The 20,134-nt window shown below is 40.3% G+C and overlaps 1 protein-coding gene across 13 annotated transcripts; it reads right to left on the bottom strand.

The window, feature by feature from the left end:
• Window positions 1-248: 248 nt before the first annotated feature.
• LOC121289302 (transmembrane protein 125) lies at window positions 249-19,883 on the bottom strand. Of its 13 annotated transcripts, XM_041208615.1 has the most exons (5): window positions 19,737-19,883; window positions 19,428-19,560; window positions 18,683-18,776; window positions 11,061-11,326; window positions 249-3,294 (listed from the first exon to the last, which is right to left on the bottom strand). In XM_041208615.1, the coding sequence occupies exon 5, from the start codon at window positions 1,528-1,530 to the stop codon at window positions 871-873; it is 660 nt and encodes a 219-aa protein (XP_041064549.1). In that variant the 5' UTR covers window positions 1,531-3,294; window positions 11,061-11,326; window positions 18,683-18,776; window positions 19,428-19,560; window positions 19,737-19,883; the 3' UTR covers window positions 249-870. The 13 variants fall into 13 exon arrangements, 12 of the variants coding, with proteins under 12 accessions (XP_041064549.1, XP_041064548.1, XP_041064554.1 ...); XM_041208614.1 differs by lacking the exon at window positions 11,061-11,326; XM_041208620.1 differs by lacking the exons at window positions 19,428-19,560; window positions 19,737-19,883 and adding an exon at window positions 19,060-19,390.
• Between the last annotated feature and the right edge of the window lie 251 nt (window positions 19,884-20,134).

Genomic DNA, 20,134 nt, shown 5'->3' on the forward strand with positions numbered 1-20,134 from the left:
TAGTGACACTAACAAAAACATGTCACCAACATGTTAATGAAAATGTGGAATGTATAACACCCTCAGCAAAACATTAAATAGAACAATAAACTATATTATTCTCTAAGTAATAGGTTAACAAAAAATGAGTAATATAGTAACTCAGCAGCATGTTAACAAAAATGCAGAAGAGCATAACACTCCAAAAACACATTGACCAGTACAGCAAATAATAAATAAACAAAAACACCCTCCTTCATCAAACCAGTAAATACTGTAATAGGTACAGGATCATTAAATGAGTGTAGTTATACCAGATTAGGCAGTTTAGATAACAGAGATGTGGGAGATACTTGAAGAGATGTACTCATTCCACTCCTAAATATTTAACAATTGCATTTATTATAAGCAGCTAAACTCTACTCAGTCATAGAAAGTGCGCTTATATTTTCCATTAGTTTTGATTCATCCTGTAAAGCCCTGGATCAAAAGAACTTTTCAAAATGTGTGAGTGCAACTCATGACAGCTAGTGAGGTAACAGTAATTTGAAATCAATGACCCATCCATCTTTGAGTTATAATATTTACATCAGCGAATATCAAAACTTTCACAACTCGGTTCACATGTTATGCAGAAACTTCAAAATTCACCTCTCCAGCTACAGTTCATTGCTATAAGTTAAGATTTACAAATCTCAGAGTTACTAATTAGACTCAAATGAATCACAATTTATATCAAGTCGCATTAATTGGTATTGTTAAAGGCTATTTAATGCAGTTAACCTGTAAGTGTTTCTGTTTTCACCATTCAAAGCATGAGCTGAACATGCCCAATTTGTGCAGCCATCTCAACTTCAGAGAAGCTCCTGGTGGAATTGGTCAGTGCCCATTTTATATCAGGTTGGCAGTACTGGAGGAGAGTTCCCTTGGCCTCGCCTCTGTATTGCCCGTTGATATGACATAAACACTTGGGACCCTTCTGTTCGGGGAGCTGGCCACTATAAGGGGACAGAATTTGCAAGTTAAACTGTAGACCAGGAATGAGAGGAGGACAATGGAGCCAGCTAAAGTGATAGCAACACCTGCAATTAACATGTCACTCCAGGATCTAACAGGATAAGGGTCAGAATTTGCCAGCATTATCAATACATAACCAGAGACTAGTGTTATCAACCCAGCGACTAAAATAATCAGATAATCAATCAACCCCCCACTCCTCAATTTGTCAATCTGGGTCCGGTTCCTCATGCAGTTCATATCCTGGATAGCAGAGCTCAGCAGCTGTTTTAAAAGGATAGCTAGGGCTAAAAGGCACAGGACAGTCCCTACTCCCAGCCTCCATTCACTCGATTTACCAGTAGCTGTGGATAATAAAACAATTCCTCCCAACCCAGTTCCTAGAATCAAGATCACAGCCACAGAATAGCACAGGATGGATCTTTTAAAATCTTGGAACCACCACAATTCCACCTGATCCTCCAGGATACTGTGCTGGATTCGGGAAGGATTTGCTGGGAAACGGCCAGACATGATCTCAGAAAGCTCAGGCATTTGGGAGAGAAAAAATGTCCGCAAATAGCCAAAAGGAAAAAAAATATATATTTTCGAGGCTTGGCTCAATAAGGTATTAAATAAGCAAGCAATACATCTCAGATGGTCCTGGAAAATGGGTTTCTGTGACAGAAATCGTCAGTGCTGCCTAGATTCACAAAGACGTGCAAGCATGAGATTAAGAGACTTTCCAAATTGTAGGTTTACCCGGGCAGCAATCTCAGGAATTAAATACTTTACGCTAAAGTAAGCTCTTCGCTGGTAGATATTCTAAATCCCAGCCATAACATATTATGATTTCAGCACAATCTTTCTCATTCAACCTCCCCAAGAGTTCCTTAGTGTCGCGGAATAAAACAGTCCTGGACACATGTCCAACTATTATTTTGTTGTTTTTGGGGAGCCGAGGGTACGCTGAAAAGCTGCCGCAGTTTACCGTACAGTCACACAGAACATGGTTCCAATGGTTCACAGGTCTGAGGCTATCCTGTAAGATCAGCCAGTGTCTTGCGGGCACACTTCCTTATTTCTTTATCTCGGTCTTCCTTCTTTCAACAGTGCCGTTGTTTATTTCCCATCTCAGACTGATGCTCGCGAAAGCTGCACGCTCATTTACTGAGCCTGGAAGTTTCCCAGGAGAAAACACTGTGCACGAAATGAGACTCACAGGCTTCTGATCGAAGCTGCTGCTCGTGCCTTCTGCAGTTCAGTGCTGCCTTTCGAGTTCAATCCAGCTCAAGTCTTAACAAGTTCTGTTGAAGGGTCATGAGGACTCGAAACGTCAACTCTTTTCTTCTCCGCCGATGCTGCCAGACCTGCTGAGTTTTTCCAGGTAATTCAGTTTTTGTTCTGGATTTCCAGCATCCGCAGTGTTTTTTTTGTTTTTAATCAAGTCTTAACACTATGTCGATCACAAATAACTTGGTGGAGGTGGCGTCGACATTTAACACTGGGTGCATGTCTTAGGAGAGCGTTAATGTCTAATATGGATTTAACTATTAAACAGCTGTTATAGGTGCAACGCTGTTTTGAAGCAAAAAGATCAGGTATGGAATTTGCACAGAACCGGCACGGATGGGTTTTAATGCACTCACTCCGGATCCAAAGGGCATTTGCAGTTTATTAGCAGAATCAATTGTCAGTGCAAAGTCTGCAAGCTCCTTCTGGCTTGTTCTGCTCCAATCATGTACATTCTGGACTGGATGTACTTTCTATCATATTCCCCTGATCACTTCCAGCTTCTCAGGGGTGAAGGTGTTTAATTTCCAGGTCTCAATCGGATCAATTACTCTCGTCTCGAAACAGGTAGTCATCGGTCTAGCCTTTATTGTGGGGGAACTGTTGCTTTCGCCAGAAAAAAGGTGTCACCATCTGGGAGGGTAGAGTAAATGCATCGTTGCTTCTCGTCGTGCAATTCAGTGGATTTTTCCAGGACCTTGTGGCAGTTCGTGCTGTTTTCTTGGTTCAGGTAAATCCGTGATCAGCTTCTGACTCCGCCCACCTCGGCTGTCAGGAAGCTTCTGTTTCTGTTATTTTAAGACCGTGTCTCTGTCAGGCTCTGCTTTATGTTCACTGTATCCAGGTCGGCCTCAGCTCTGGGTCGTCACTGGGCGAGCTTTCCCACCTGAAACTTCCTTGGTGAGTCTGTGGCCCAGTTTCACTTTTCACGGCGTACTTCAACCTTTCACCTGGAATTTCGACTTAAGGCGGAACTTCAGGAAACAGGTCGAACCTTCTAAAATACTTCGTTTGAAGATCACAGAACTACAAGGATATAAAATGAAATAGGCTGCCATTTCAAATGGGTTTGATTCCAACAGCAACTATATAAAATGGCAATCTAATCTCAGATGGAACATTTTAAGGACGAAATACAAATGTTTAACAGTAACAAAGAAACATAATGTACCACATAACAGCCTAGTGTTTCTTCCTAAATCAAATAAAACATTAACAGCATTGGCCAGGCTCCTAATCAGATCACACACTTGTTCTTTGTTTCCTCACTGCCATGAGCTTCACTTGGTTTAAATATTATAATTTGTATCTGACCACTGGCCTAAGTGCAGCAAACAGACCCTTTCTGTAGTAACTGTGCAGCTGGAGATGTCGGTGGCAGTGTTGCAACAAAAGGCTGCTCTGTGGAACTAGATGGTCAACTAGTACCAACTCTCCACAGGTACATGTTCTCTTGTATAATAAATAATGGCGTTCTTTGGGTATCACTGTTGTGTTAGATTGAATGCTAGGCCACGTGCCATGATGGTTGAGCAATGTGCACAAATTAATGTTGCTAATATAAGTCATTTCCTGGCCTGAACATGGAACACAAAAACATGTCCATTCTTTACCCCAGTAATCATCAGGTTGCTGTTCGCAATAGTTGTCGATTGAATCATAGAATCATAATGCACAGAAGGAGGCCTTTGGTCCATTGTGCCTAGGTCGGCTCTTTGAAAGAGCTATCCCATTAGTTCCATTCCCCTGCTCTTTCTCCATAGCCCTGCAAATTTTTCCCCTTTAAGTATTTATCCAGTTCCCTTTTAAAAGTTATGATTGAATCTGCTATCACCATCCTTTTGGACATTCCAGATCCTCACAACTCATTGAGTAAAAATAATTCTCCTTATCTCCCCTCTGGTTCTTTTGCCAATTATCTCAACACCATGTCATCTGGTTACTTAAATCTCCCTTTAACCTTGTTACGATCCTCACAAGGAGACTGTAAATCAAAATAACCAAATTTGCTGAATGACCACCAATGCCCAATGCCACCCCTCCCCCAACCACCCTAAATAAAGGAATTATCAAGATTTCACTTTGTGTAATTTTTACTTCAACATGAATCAGAACCAATGTAAATTAAACATGAATTAACAGGCAAATGGTGCTTCAAATAAAAAGTTAATTTCACTTTAAATAGTTGATACAACAAAGAAATGTCTTAGAAAACCACAAGCATCTACATCACCCCCCACATAATTGTGACACCATGAGTAATCTCACAATCTTTCTAACTCAGTCGATCCAGCCCTCAAGTTGCATTCACTGGCAGGTGTATTACACCTGAGGCCTCCGGATATGGTTAGCATGGACATGGCACACATCTCCCAATCCTCTCTCACTTGGGTCACGTCGGTCTTGATGGTACAGATTTCCGTAAGTGTTTTTCAGCCAACCATCCAACAACACCCGATTCATGATCTGGGCCCTGATACAAACTCTCAGCTCTTTTGCATGGCTGAGCTATTCTCACCACTTTTTACAATTCAGTCCATTTTAGCTCGCACATACATCACTTCCCTAAGAGTTTCCAGATTCTATTTTTATTCTTACCGCCTAACAGAAAATTGACCTTTTCATAGCATTTTGTTTGCTTCTTTCTGGTCTTGCACCTCTTTAAAATCATGCCATTCAGAATATATTGCCTTTCCTTAAGATAGCAGATGGAAGAATATGATATGAATGTGTTAAGTGTTCAATTATTAATATTGGCAGCAGTTATCTCTGTGCTTTTGTATGCTAATGCATCAAGCCTAGAAATAATGTGAAACACTTTGAACCCTTCAGCTGAGTTTGCATTGATCATCCATTAACAGTATTAGTTCTTTGTTGAATTTTCCTCCAAATCTCCTAATATATTCACATCCTCTAGTTCCCTTTTGGTTATATATGAGAAATTTCTTCACATTGAACCTTCCAAAAATATTCACAATTTGCAAAAAAGAAAGCCTTGGTTACATGATCAACTGCTTCGTCTAATAATGTTCAGATTTATCTCTCTTAACTATTCTTCACACTTGCTTAAGACCTAGCTGTAGTTTTTTTGCTCACCGCTGAATCTTTTCAATGCGCCTACTGTCTTGATCACCCACACAATATGGTGTAATTATATTTATCGTTGATTGTAGTCTATTCTTGCTGACAGCAATCTAAAGTGTGCAGCAACTAAGTTTTTCTGAACGCTTCATGAAAGCTTTCCAGAAGGCTTTTTAAAATACCAATGAGTGTTCCCTGCGGCATAGTGTAGTGTGATATATGAGGTACACAATAAAGCATTTGTGAGTTTGTAAGGTGCATAGAGCTCAGCAACTTCAGAGCAACTCAAACTAGAGGAAAGTGTTTCATCCAAGTCACTGAAAGTTCTTCCATTGACTTCATGCTGTCTGAACTAGCTAATTACGTGTGTTCTCTTCTAGTGTTTTGGGGCACAGAGATTTCAACAATTATGACTGAAATGATGAAGAAAGCCACCACCCGAAAGCAATGTCATTTATGTCAACTTTGGAGTAGGCTAAAAACTACTGCCAAAGACACTCAGGCGATTGCTACTTTTGCATGTTCAGATATGTAAGTGGAAGGCTTCATCATATGTGGATAACAGATAGTTTTGAGGGAGGAAAAGAAGGCTGCTGGGAAAGAATGAGAATACTGTTGTTGAGACACATACAAACTGAGTACCCTACACCAACCACCCGGCTGGCACTCAACAGCAGTAGCTGAAGTACTTTTGACAAATCAGAAATGGTGAAATGACATCTGTCTTACAATAAAGATAGGTTGAAATTCCATTGTCGATTGAATGCTACAGCCCCATCAAAGGTAACTTCAGTAATTCAATTCCATGCTATCAGTCACTTTCAGTTACTGTTGAGGAGTTCCAGAATGTTGCAGCATTCACCAATTTATGGTTTAGGAGGGTGTGTTGGATATACTTTTGTTGAGAAGAGAAGCAGTAAACATATCATAAAATCTCCACAGTCACAGGTTGCTATTAGCAAAGTTTCTATACCCTAATGTTAATGGTGGACTAAGCACACAACAAAACCAGGACCTAAGGCATTGTTTTCAGCCCTGCATCAGTTAGAAGACACATGATTCATTGATCATGCTAAGTGAACATAATAACATATAAGAACATAAGAAATAGGAACAAGAGTAGGCCATTTGGCCCCTTGAGCCTACCCCATCATTCAATAAGATCATGGCTGATCTTGTGTTTCGATTTCCACATTCCCATCTAACCCCAATAACCTTTGATTTCCTTGCCTAATAAAAACCTATCTGCCTCTGCCTTAAAAATATTCAATGACCCCGTCTCCACCACCTTCTGAGGCAGAGAGTTTCAAAGTCGCACAACCTTCTGAGAGAAAAGATTTCTCCTCATCTCTGTCCTAAAAGGGCAACCCTAATTTTGAAACAGTGCCCCCTAGTTCTGGACTCACCCACAAGAGAAAACATACTTTCCACGTCCAACTATCATGGCTATTCAGGATCTTGTGTACTTCAGTCAAATCACCCCTCACTCTTTTAAACTCAAGTGGAAACAAGCCCAGTCTGTCCAACCTTTCCTCATAAGACAATCCACTCATTCCGGGTATTGATCTAGTGAACCTCCTTTGAACTACCTCCAATGCATTTACATTCTTCCTTAAATAAGGAGAGCACAACTCGCAAAGTATTCGAGGTGCTGTTGTTTCAGGTTGTTAGTAAGGCAATGGTTTTTGTCATTATGGCTGCCAACTTTCCCAGCTCAATTCTAGCATCGTTGTCCCAAGACATTTGGTTATCATCGAAGCTCCTTGAACATGGGACCAAATGAGGCAACAGATCCTTGGGGACCATGCTAATGATCTGATTACATCGTTGTTGAAATCTCTGTGTCCCAGAAGATCAGAGGAGCACAGGTATAATTATCTAGTTCGGGCTGCATGAAAACAACAGTGTTCAGCATCTTGGCTGAAAGTCTATTTTTATTTGAATTTCTCCAAAGAAGCCATATTCAATGGACCTCACAAACCCACAACAGCTTAACTGTGTACCATTTGTAACATACTTAATTAGCCAGAGGGATACACAGATTAAAACTGCCAAGAGGGATGAACCACTTACAATGGGGATCCCACAGCAGCTCCAAAACGAGATGTACTGTCAATGGGAAAGGACTAAAGTTATCCTGGAGTTTTTCAACTGTAAATATACTAAAAACTAAATCTATTTAAATCAAGCACACCAGTAGAAGCAGAAACAAAGTGGTAAATTTTATGATTGGAAATTGGGCGTGCTGCCCACCCCCTGCGTAGTAAAATCCGACGGTCAACCTGACGTCATCACACCAATCTCCGACGATACGAAGTTGAGTGGGTGCTGGAATTGGCAGCCCATCTATTGTCTTTTTAAAAACTAATTAATAAGCTATTAAGCTTGTTAACAGTCCAGCCATTCACAATTTTACGTTGCTCGCTGGGCTTTTTGGGCATTGGATCTAAAAAGCAGTTTGGAAGTCTTTTACGCAGCTATGGCAAGGTGGCACAAGGGTGGCAGACAAGGCCTGTCACTCGGACCATGATTAAATGCATCAGCAGATTCTGCTGGAGAAGGTGGCAGCTTTTGTATGACCTTTAATGACATTCAAAAGAAAAACCTTTTCTGCACCTTCAAACTGATTAATCAAGGCTGATTCTGAGAACAGTGGGACTTCACAATTCTAGCCGTGAAAATGGTTTTAACCCTCTGTCGCATGATGTTCTGGCCTGCGGTGCTGATTCTCTGAAGCCTCACAATAAAGTGTTACTCATATTACAGTGTGAATGTAACTGCAACATAAGTTCAACCCTATATTATTTATTACGTTAACTCAAGTCACAAGAGCTAATATGCTGTGGTCTTTAAAAACAGGCATGAGAAATGGGCCCTGATACTAACTATTAGCTTGGAAGGGAGCAAGGGGAAGGGTTTGTGGTTGGGAAGCAAGGTTCTTGTATAATTGGCCAACTTCCCACTGGACGACCGTTAATTGGCTGCAACACACTTTATTCAATGTGTATAAAGGACAGGAGTCAATGGACCATGCATTTTTGGCTTGACTTACCACACCCCACCAAAAAATGTAAAATTGAGCAACATTTGTAATCATGAGCATCATAATAGATAAATTGCTTTAACCTTTGGACAATCTAAGTGTTGCTAATCAGCATCAAATGGGTATGTGCTGAAAAGAGTATGAAGCAATAAAATGTTTTGACATTTCTCAAATTACATGCCACAGCTGAAGCCAGTGTATAACATTTACTGGTTTCTTTATGTAACATAGCAACCTCACAGCAATACTCAGTTCCAGAACAACACCAAATTAGATTAATAATTAAATGGGATCATATCAGATTAGCACTTGAAGGAGGCCATGTTAATTTGATAATTAAATAGTAGCTTGAGTTGGAGGTAAATGCGGGCAGTTTATTATACAACAACAACAAAAAAATCGCTGCCTAAGCGCATGGCAGCCCCAAAATTAACAAGGCAAGATTTCAATCCATATTAATCCCAGACCAATTGAGTACAGCAAGTAGTACTCAGGGATAGACTATGTATATGCCCTTGTCTCTCTGCTCTCTCTCTCCTCCTTTAAGACACTCCATCAAATGTTCCACTTTAACCAAGTTTTTGGCCAACCTCTCCAACACCGACTTAAGTGACTCAGCATCAAATTTTATTTGTGAGCGTTCCTGTAAAAAGTCTTAGGACATTTTACTACATTACACAGAATATGTACAGTATGAATCTATACTGTACTGTACATAGCACATTACAGAAACAGGCCATTCAACAGGCTTGTGTCAGTGCTTATGCTCCACATGAGCCTCCCCCCAACTCTCTTCATCTAACCCTATCCATACATCTCTATTCCTTTCTCCCTCTTGCAGAAACCTACTCCTGGGATGGTGGTAGTTGATTTGATTATTGGCATCACTGGACAACACTAAGAGGAGTCAGATCAAACTGCCAACTTCCTGACATAATGTGGGGCCAGTTGTGGAAAGTTGGTTAGTGGGACAACAGATTCCCCTATGTTTATGATACAATGAGTTGGATTCAGTAAAAATGCTGATCAGTAAATGTTTGAACCCACTAACAGGGCTAGTGCAACTTGATTTGTTATTTTTAATCTTATGAGAAGCATGATGGAGTAAGTTAAAATTCAAGATTTATTACTATCTAGGGGCATGTAATCTGTAATGTAAATACATTTATTGATTACTTTCTTTTTGATCCTTATCACCAACATTTTCATCAGTTGCGTCTCTCAGAAGTTTGAAGAAATGCATCCAATTATATTGAGTGAGATTGCAGCATCCAGTTCATATAATATGGGCCTTTATTGTTATAGAACTTGCTCATGTTATCACATGACTAGATATTGGGCAGTAAAGATAAACTCTAGATCATAGGGGATGCAGAATCCAGTTAAGGGAGAGATCAGAGACACTGAACTCGGGAGGACAGGCCCAAAATTTGCAACAATGTCAAGAAGGGCTCTGAATGGCATTTGGCCCCAGTCAGGTACAAGAACCACTTGGTAATTTTATTTAGGAAGGCCCTGAGAGGCTTATTATATTTAATTAGAGTTAACTGGAATTGAGATGTAAACAATTCATTGATGGTCACAATTATGCAATTTGAGTTTCATTCAACTACCAGTCCACTTTATGCTCCCTATAACAACCGTTCTACCTTCAATTTTGCTTATTTATATCTCAACTATGTATTGGCTTTATGGCTGCTTTTGCTGCCTGGGACACTATCTCTATCCTTACTTCACATTTCTTCTGGCCACTCCACACTGTAAATGTACTCCCACTTTCAGCTTGGCTAACCCACTTGTGACTACTCTCTCAGACACTTCCTACTCACTCCAAGTGGCCAACTCTTGGTTACCTTGGTTATTACTTGCCTCCATGCATTCATGTTTCTATCATCAAACATGTCAATCGTCTGTGTTTTATAGCAACAGTCATTGTTTCAGACTTAGGGCATAATTGTCCGGTCCCAAAAATCGGTTTACCCTGTCATGAAACCACTTTGCGACGATCCAGTCCACCCCTCAATGAAGCCCATGTTTCCCACCGCTGCACATCAGGAACTTAATTTCAATACTTTAGCATCTAATTATAAGCTATGCTCACCAGAATCACCTGGATCACCCGGACATGTCAGCGTGATTGCACACCAATGTGTTTCACAACTGTACATAAGCAATGTGCACCTGGCGAGCTGCACTTTGCTCAGGACTTCGAGGTTTGTTTGCCCACCTTGCTTCTGGCAGCACTCACGGTCATCAGCGCCAGGCTTCACAGGCAGCACCACATCGTTTTTAAGGGGGCTCACGGGCAGGTCTCTACCTACCAGACCAGCTGTAAGGCGGGGGTGGCTTTTCAATGGCTGCAGGGCTAAGGCTTGCTTGGGGAAGGTGGGGAAGTGGCCTCAGGCAAGGGAAGAGGCTGCAGGGCGAGGGCTGTACTGGGGAAGAGTGGGTATCCCAGGGTGTGTGTGTGAGGGAATATGTTGATCTATGCAAGTGGCCTCAAGATGATGAGGGCTGAGGAGTCAGTCTGCAGAGCAGATGATGCCAGATGGAGTTGTGTGTGAGAGTGAGTAGTGATGTCCGTTGAGCTGGCTATGAGTGAGATGCTAGTGAATGTGTGATGGGCTTCTGAGTAGGTGAGCTGAGATTGATGAGATGGTTGACATACCCTGGCAACACAGATGAAATCCTTCATCCTCTTTCTGCAATGTATGGCCAGCCTCTTCTGTGCAGCATTGGCACTGACCACCACTGCCACCGCCTCCCAAGCCAGAGTGGTGAGATTGTTGGACCTGTTGCAGCCAGAACACGGGTATTGGACATCACGGCGGGCCTCCACAGTGTCCAGAAGGCATCCAAGAGATGTTTCACTGAATCCGAGGGCTGCATTCTTCTTTGCTTTTGGGGACACGTCTTCACTGGAGCAGTTCTGGGCTGCAAGGATAGAGAACAGTGCATGTGGCTGCAGCTTAAATATGGCACTCGGCATGAAAAAGCGACGAGGTAATGACGTGGCAGATAAATCAGAGGCCACCTGCCAGCGAGACGGTGTGTTTCCTGTGGCTGCATAATTAAGGAGGCAGGAAGGGGACGATATGGTGTAAAAAGCATCCATTGCGGCCTGCGGATAAAATGTCATTTTTCACACCCATTACTGCACTTAGTGCAAATATGGTATGATTCCACCCTCAATATCCGCTCGATTATGTTCTGTGGATGAAAATCAGCACCACTTCCCCCACTCCTCCCTGAGACAGTTGCTCTGTGGGACTTTAACTCTGTTGTATGTTGTGGGTGAGGGCACCTGATCCATGAACAGGAAGAGGTAAAATTTGCCTTTGTGAGCTGGAAGAAGGAATAAGTACCAATATAAACTGAGGGACAGAGCAGGGCTGAAGAAGTGAAAAATGAGCTAGGGAAGGATAGATAGAGGAAGAGTGTTCTCTGCTGCTGAAACCCTCATTCATGTGTTTGTTACCTCTGAACTTGACTATTTTGATGCACACCCAGCTGGTCTCCTACATTCTACCCTCCCTAAGCTTGAGGTCATCCAAAACTTTACTGCCTGTGTTTTTTAACTCACAGCAAATCCCATTCACTTATCACCCCTGTGCTTGCTGACCGACATTGATATCCGGTCAAGCAACACATTGGCCAGAATATTATGCTCGGCATGCAGGCACACGCCCGCCAATAATTAAAAGCCCTAGTAAGGCCATTAACAACCTCAATGACTTGAAATTTACGCTGCCCATCCAACCTAACTGTTGACGGGCAGGTGAAAAGGCCAAGCGGCCTTTACATTTTTTAGGTCCACGGGCGGGATGAGGTTTCCTAAAGCTAATAAACATTAAATAAAAACTTTAGTTTGCAATTAAAAACACGTCCCATGTGTCACTTGTGACAGATGAGGGGACATGATTTATTACATTTTTACTGTCTTTATTAATTTTTTTTAAAAAGCGCATCAATCTCTCTGAGGCAGCTCCGTGCCTCAGGGAGATTGAAGCGATCTTTCTCGCGCATACGCGAGCTGCACACCAGGCCCGCTCTCCTTCCTCCTGCCCGCTGAGCGCTGCCGCTCGCAATCCACTCAAGGCGGGCCTTAATTGGCCCTCTCACATGAAATCACATTGTGGAGCTGATCGTGGGCTATGGTTGGCTTTCCGACCGACCCCACCGAGCACCCCCATCAAGGGCAAAATCCTGCCCCTTGATTTTAACATTCTCAACCTTGTTTTCAAATCCCTCCATTGCCTCACCCCTCCCCTATCTCTGCAATCTCCTTGAGACCACAACCTTCTGAGATATCTGTGCTCATCTAATTCTGGCCTCTTGAGCGTTCCCAATTTTAATCACTGCGCCATTGGTGGTCGAGCCTTCAGTTGCCTAGGCCCCAAGATCCGGAATTCTCTCCAAGCACCTCTCCACCTCTATACCCGCTTTCTTCCTTTAAAATGCTCCTTAAAATCTACCTCTTTGACAAAGCTTTTGGTTATCTGACCTAACATTCTCTTCTATGGTTCAGCATCATTTTTTGTCTTATAACACTCTCATGAAGCACCCTGGGTTGCGTTACTATATTAAAGGTGCAATAGAAATATAAAGTGTTGTTATTGTTGTTGAAGAGTGCTGATGTGAATGTGAGACAGTGAATGGTGCCTGTATGAACTAGGGGCATGGGAAGGACTGCCTCCATCTCACTTTGGCAACTTATAAAAATGTTTAAACAATTTAGTGCTCGGGCTTAGCAATCAAACAATGTCAATGCAAATTCAAAATTTCTCTGCAAGAAACAAGGAACAATCCTTCATATCTTACCACAATATTTGCATATGCAATTGATATTAAATATAATAAGTTATATTATAATGGTATAAATTAGCTTCTGATCAGTACATGTTCCATGCACTCTCAGTTTAATTACTTATGGAAGGCCTATATTTAGGGTCGGTATTTTTTTGAAGCTGACCTCCAAGCAGACTGAAGAGCCTTCAGTTGAGATGAGTCTTGGTTTCAAACCAACAAACTATTGTATTTTACATACGTTACATGATTAAAATATTTTTCAGAGTGAGATCAGTTAATTCTTATGGACCTTGGATTATGAATAACTGAGATACAATTTTAGTGAATCCTTAGGTATAGGCACATCCTTAAGCTAGGACAGACCTTTTAGAGATGTGAGCAGCATATCTGTCGCTGTCTGTTAACCTCACAGTTCACTTGGTGTACAAGAATGTGAGAGACAACTCTCCCTGTCATCTGCCTATCCCTATGATTGGAGGTTTGGACCTTTGGATCATTAATAAGAGGCACCACCTTGATTGATATGCTTCCCTTTTGCTGTGGGAACACGAGGCACCTAAATGTCTATCTTAATTTACCTCCATTGAGTGAACAGAGACGCTGGCTAGCCACTTAAATATTGAAATTGAACCATTTCATCACAGTATTGTAAAATACTTGATATTCTGCGTGATTCCCTTTGGTTTACTAATTAACAGCCCAAACTACTATGGTAATCATGTTGATCTGCTTTTTGTTGAAGCAAGCTGCTAAATTCAGCTTTGCAAAATGATTTGTTAAATTCCAGTTCACAAATGCATAGAGGAAGTCCTCTTAATTATGCATGTTGCCATGGTTATTTTGAAATTATTACTTCCTCTTATAAATCAAAGTAGGAGTCCAATTCCAGCTGTAAACTCTGTGACCCATAAGTTCTGTGTACTGAAGTTCTACTACTTTAATAGAACAAATCCCTTCAATTAAGTGTAGGTTCTTTCTTTGGGTTAGCAACTAGACCATAATATTATCAGTGTGCTTTTAGATTCCTCATTAACAATGGTTGATTCATTGTATAGGAGTATCCTCTGTGAGGATTCAGGACACTGGTGCAGTTAGACTTGTTAAGACCCTAATGTTTCAGCTTTATCTATTGTTGTGGAAATAGACAAAGGCAGTTTTTAATACAAGTCACATGATCATGACAGTAAGAAGAGAGGCGTGTGTCCAAGCCTTTCAGTGACAAGACAATGTGATAAACATTATTCAGTCGTCAGTACCTGCATCAAGACCCAGAGCCTAATGGAAATAAAAATATCCTGAATATTTAAATAACCATTATTGTATTGGGATTTTTCAACATTATTTCACTCTACCATCAAAGTCATAACATCAAAGCTGGTTAATTTATTGCAATAAATTTATATTTGAGAGACTGCACAATATGTGTGTGTATGTATTTGACATCAGGCTCTATCCTTTTCAATGCTACCACTGCCTCTGTACCATCAGAGAGTTTTTTAACAGTTGGTGTTGTTATCTTAAACTGAAAATCATGACGTGCAATAGTTGTGTTTAAATCTCCTGGCATACTGCATGGGTAGTGGAAAACAAATAGTTACTAAGGATTAAAATATATTGCAGCTTTGTTGAGTTACACAATACTGCCACATGCTGTGAACTATATTATACACATTGTCTAGTAAAACAAACATTATTTATATGTAGGCGCATTAAAATACACAACAAAATTTCCCAAGTGCCAGCAAACTCACAAAATATGTTAACAAATCTATCAATATGCAAACTGTGGAACAAACACATGATATATTGGAATTTACATTTTGGTGGGATCACTAGTCTAAGACAAATCCTATAAGATATTTAAGCTGATGTTTGCATTAAAATATAAATGTGCCAAAAAAGTTTTTAAAACAAAATGCACTCACCCCAGCGATGGAAGAATAGCATTTGGAATCACTTAGTGCCCAAGGTTTTTTAAAAGGGACATATTAGTAAATGGAACATGAAGTCTGGAGACACTGGCATATCTGTCATTACTAAGAAGTTTGGAGCCTCAGAAACAAATGATCTAGCACTTTGATAAAAGCAAAATACTGCGGATGCTGGAAATCTGAAACACAAACAAAAATTGTTGGAAAAACTCAGCAGGTCTGACAGCATCTGTGGAGAGAAAGACAGAGTTAACATTTTGAGTCCAGATGACTCTTCTTCAAAACTAAGGAGAAGTAAAAATGTAGTGAAATATATACTGATTAAAGGGGGTGGGACAGGTGAAACTGGATAGAAGGCCAGTGATAAGTGGAGGCAAAGGAGAGATTGCAAAAGATGTCATAAACAAAAGGTCGAAGGAGTGTTGATGGTGGTGATACTGGCTAAAGGAGGTGCTAATGGAGCCATTAAGAGTAGAAAGCAGGATGAGCAAGTAACAGATGGCCCTAGTGGGGGTGGGGTGGGGGGAGGGGATGGTGTGGGAGAAAGATCAAAGCAGAGTAAAAGGTGGGGATAAAACAATGAATGGAAATAATTTTTTAAAATAATAATAGAAATAGGTAGGAAAAAATTGTGTATATGTAAAAATTAAGAAATAAATATTTGAAAAAGGGTATCAAAAAGGGGTAAGAATGGAAGAGAGAGTTCATGATCTGAAATTGTTGAACTCAATGATTTTTAAGTCCAGAAGTCTGTAAAGTGCCTAATCGGAAGATGAGGCGCAGTTCCTCCAGTTTGCATTGAGCTTCACTGGAACAATGCAGCAAGCCAAGGACAGACATGTGGGCATGAGAGCAGGGTGGGGTGTTGAAATGGCAAGCAACAGGAAGGTCTGGTAATGCTTGCGGACAGACCGAAGGTGTTCTGCAAAGCGGTCGCCCAGTCTGCATTTGGTCTCTCTAATGCAGCCTCCTCACATGTCCGTCCTTGGCCTGCTGCAATGTTCCAGTGAAGCCCAACACAAACTGGAGGAACAGCACCTCATCTTCCGATTAGGCACTTTACAGCCTTCTGGACTTAACATTGAGTTCAACAACTTTAGATCATGAACTCTCTCCTACATCCCCACCCCTTTTTGATCCCCTTTGTCAAATATTTATTTTTAAATTTTTTATATATACACAATTTTTTCCCCACCTATTTCTATTATTATTTAAAAAAATTATTTCCATTCTTTGTTTTATCCCCTATTTTGATCTTTTCGCCCACACCATCCCCTACCCAACCTCACCTCCAATAGGGCCATCTGTCACTTGCTCATCCTTCTCTCTACTCTTAATGTCACCATTAGCACCTCCTTTAGCCTGTATCACCACCATCAACACCCCTTCTATCTTTTGTTTATGACATCTTTTGCAATCCCTCCTTTGCCTCCACCTATCACTGACCTTCTATCCAGCTTCGCCCGACCCTCCCCCTCTTAAACAGTATATATTTCACCACATTTCTACTTCTCTTTAGTTCTGAAAAAGAGTCATCTGGACTCGAAATGTTAACTCTGTCTTTCTCTCCACAGATGCTGTCAGACCTGCTGAGTTTTACCTAGTGCTTTGATTCAGGTAAACGCTGAGGAAAAAAGATCTCTAAATACACCACGATGTCTTCTGAAACCATGTATTACTGTAAACAGGCTTCTGTAACCAAGTAGTGGAGGTCAGTCTATGTTTAGTTTGGATTACTGTAAACACAAGAATTAGCACATTCTAAACGCTTCTTTGTGTAGATTTACATGTAAAGAATACCAGCACACATTTATCCATACACACATGATCTGCTTGCATACTGTGTATATGCATGCACATGTCTCTTGCATACACCTTCTCTTAAATATTCAAAAATATATAAAGTGAAGCACTTGGCTAAGTCAAGAGTACTTTTTTTAGTTTTAAACTGTCAGCATTGATGGACTAATAGAGGGGCAGATAGCTCTATCTTCACGTTCCCCATTTGACTCGTTAGTCAAAGGGATTTAAAACAGAAGATAAGTCCAGAAAATTGATCTGCTTCTGCACAGACCAAATCTCACTGGTATTTAAAGATTCATTTTACCATGTCTTAATAGAATTTTCTGTACATGTTGATTTTTATTCTGTGAATTCACACAAATGGGAGCTACAGTATTGCTTCATAATAAGAATCTGCAATTAGCTGTCCATGCTTCATAAATTGGTTTATTATGAATTGCAGAAAAACCCTTATTTCTTTACTTTGCTCACATTTTACTCACTAACTGCTTTGTATCCAGAATGTTTAGTGCAGTGGTGCACGCCAAGGTTTATATAAGCAGAGCCTATAGTTATTAACTAAGCTCTAGTTATTATAATTGTTGTTTGATAGTACAGAACTTGAGTACTGCTGCAAAAAGAGACATTTTTTGTCAAACCTTTTTGTCTTGCACTCATCAGGACAATTTGCAAGAAAATACCAATAACAGGGGAAACAACATACTTATACTCTTCTCATACAGTATAAATATGTTCTTTCCCCTGACATTGGTATTTTCCTGTGCAAGACAAAAAGCTTATTATAATTGATAAATCACAAAAATTGATTTTAGTGTTGAAAACTATTTTCATATATTTAATCAGATATTTTTAACCTTTATTCCACCTTTAAAATGTTGAAAAGGAGCAAGACAAGTACAGTCTGTGCAGTCATCTCAACTTCAGAGCAACTCATGGCACTGATGGAGACATTCAGTGCTCATTTTATATCAGGTTAGCTGTACTGGAGAATCCCCTTTGTGTCCCCTCTGTATTACCTTCTGATATGATATAAACACTTGGGACCCTTCTACTCATGGACCTGGCTGCTAAATGGGGACAGAGTTTGAAGATTATAACATAGATAAAGAATGAAAGCAGAATAATGAAACCAGCCACTGTGAGAGTCACTCCTGCGATTAACATATCATTCCAGAATCTACGTGAAGGATAGGAATCAGCATTTGCTATGATTATCAATACATAACCACTGGTTAGTATCATGAATCCAGTGAATAAAATAACCAGATAATCAATTAACCCTCCACTCCTTAACCTGTCAATCTGAGCCCGACTCCTTACACAGTTCATATCCTGGATAGCAGAGGTCATCAGATGTTTAAAGAGTATAACTAAAGTTAATAAGCACAGGAAAATCCCCACTCCTAGCCTCCATACACCTGATTTACTAGTAACTGTAGATATTAAAACAATTCCCCCCACTCCAGTTCCTAGGATCAAGATTAATGCCACAAAATAACATAGGATGGATCTTTTAACATCTTGGAACCACCATAATTCCATCTGATCCTCCAGGATACTCTGCTGGATCCGGGAACGATTTGTTGGGAAGCGGCCAGGCGTGAATTCAGAAAGCTCAGACATCTGGAGAAATTGTTCACAAATATCCAAAAGAAAAGATATTCAGTCAACCTCCAAGGTATATGATATTGATTTAGCAAACAGTAAATCTCAAAAGTCTGGGAAAATAATAAACTATGCTTCAAACCTTCAATGCTGACCAGATTCACAAACAGATCGGGAGGCTTATTAAGCGATTGTCATGCCTGTTGGGGTGATCGTAGGCAAAGATGTCAGGAATTCTGTGGGAAGATCACGCCACACGAAAGTAAGTTATTCACTTCAATTTTCTATAGATATTTTAAATCACAATTTTGACACATACTTTAGCGCCATATGTATAATCTTTAACTCAGCATCACCAGGAATTCTTCAACATCTCAGAATCACAGTTCGACATGTTCCCAAATATTTTTAGATCGGATTTGAGGATGTTCCTTCACTATAGGGTCACATAAATGATTCCAACATTTCAGGAGTCTGAGATTGTCCTGTATTTAGAAACACACTTCCTTATTTCTTTACCTCTGTTGTGCTTCTTTCATTAATGTTGTCGTTTATATATTTTAATCTCCAGAATAGGAAATCTCCAAATCCTCAGATTGTTCTTAACACGCAGACTGAGAACTGAATGCAATGAATTTATAAGTTGTCCACAGAATATCAGCACGATATCAAATCAGAGAACACTGGAGCTGCACTTCACTGTGTTTAGACTTGCTGCAGTGGCGTTTCCCTACACATCTCTCGTTCACACAATATTTAATTATTTACTCATTGTATGTTTCAGGTCTTGTTGAAATTTTGGAATACTTTCAGATTAATTTCCTGGTTCAGGCTTAGTACCTAATTTACATTCAGATCCTGATAAGTCCTGTTAGGTGCAAACTTACTGTAAAAAGAGTTGCAGTTCCCCAGCTCAGTTGCATTTCCAACAGGTATAACCTGTTATACAGGTATGAGATTTGTAGACCTCGCTCAGAGTTTGACGAACTTCCAAATGCTTTTGACCTTTTCCAGTGGAATCTGTAGAGAATACAAAATCTTCAAACACTGTTCTCCTGATGTTAATCACTGTTACAGCCTTCTCTGGAACGAGTCTCTTTTCTGCTTTATATTCATATGTTGCAGCCTCATAAATGTGGAGATTTCATTTCCTGCTACCATGCAGGTAAATTCTTTCAGTCTCTTAAAGTACTTACTCAAGTGGTTCTGATTTCTTTAAGCAACAGTTGCTTCCATTGAGTTTCAATCTCACCACCCCAGGTGTATAGGGTCTTGATTCACAGCCGGTGTTTTGGGAGCTTTCCAGTGCACCTCAGTGTCTTTGTTCCAGGCTTTTGGTTCTGTTAAATCTCTTATGATTATATTCTGACTCCACCTACTTCTGCTCCCATGTAGGTTTATGTAGATTTGTACAAACAGGTGTTTCAAGGGAAGGGCTGCGAGCACAACTAATCCAGAATCTCACAATGTGTTCAATACTCAGATATTCAAATTTTACTAGAGTTGAATTTTATTTGCTGCATTTTATTTTGCATTGTAGTCAGGTTTACATTGTAGTCTTTTATATGGGTATTAATGCAGTGTAGATGGACTC

This window comes from Carcharodon carcharias, chromosome 16, assembly GCF_017639515.1.
Source record: "Carcharodon carcharias isolate sCarCar2 chromosome 16, sCarCar2.pri, whole genome shotgun sequence".
Lineage (NCBI taxonomy): Eukaryota > Metazoa > Chordata > Chondrichthyes > Lamniformes > Lamnidae > Carcharodon > Carcharodon carcharias.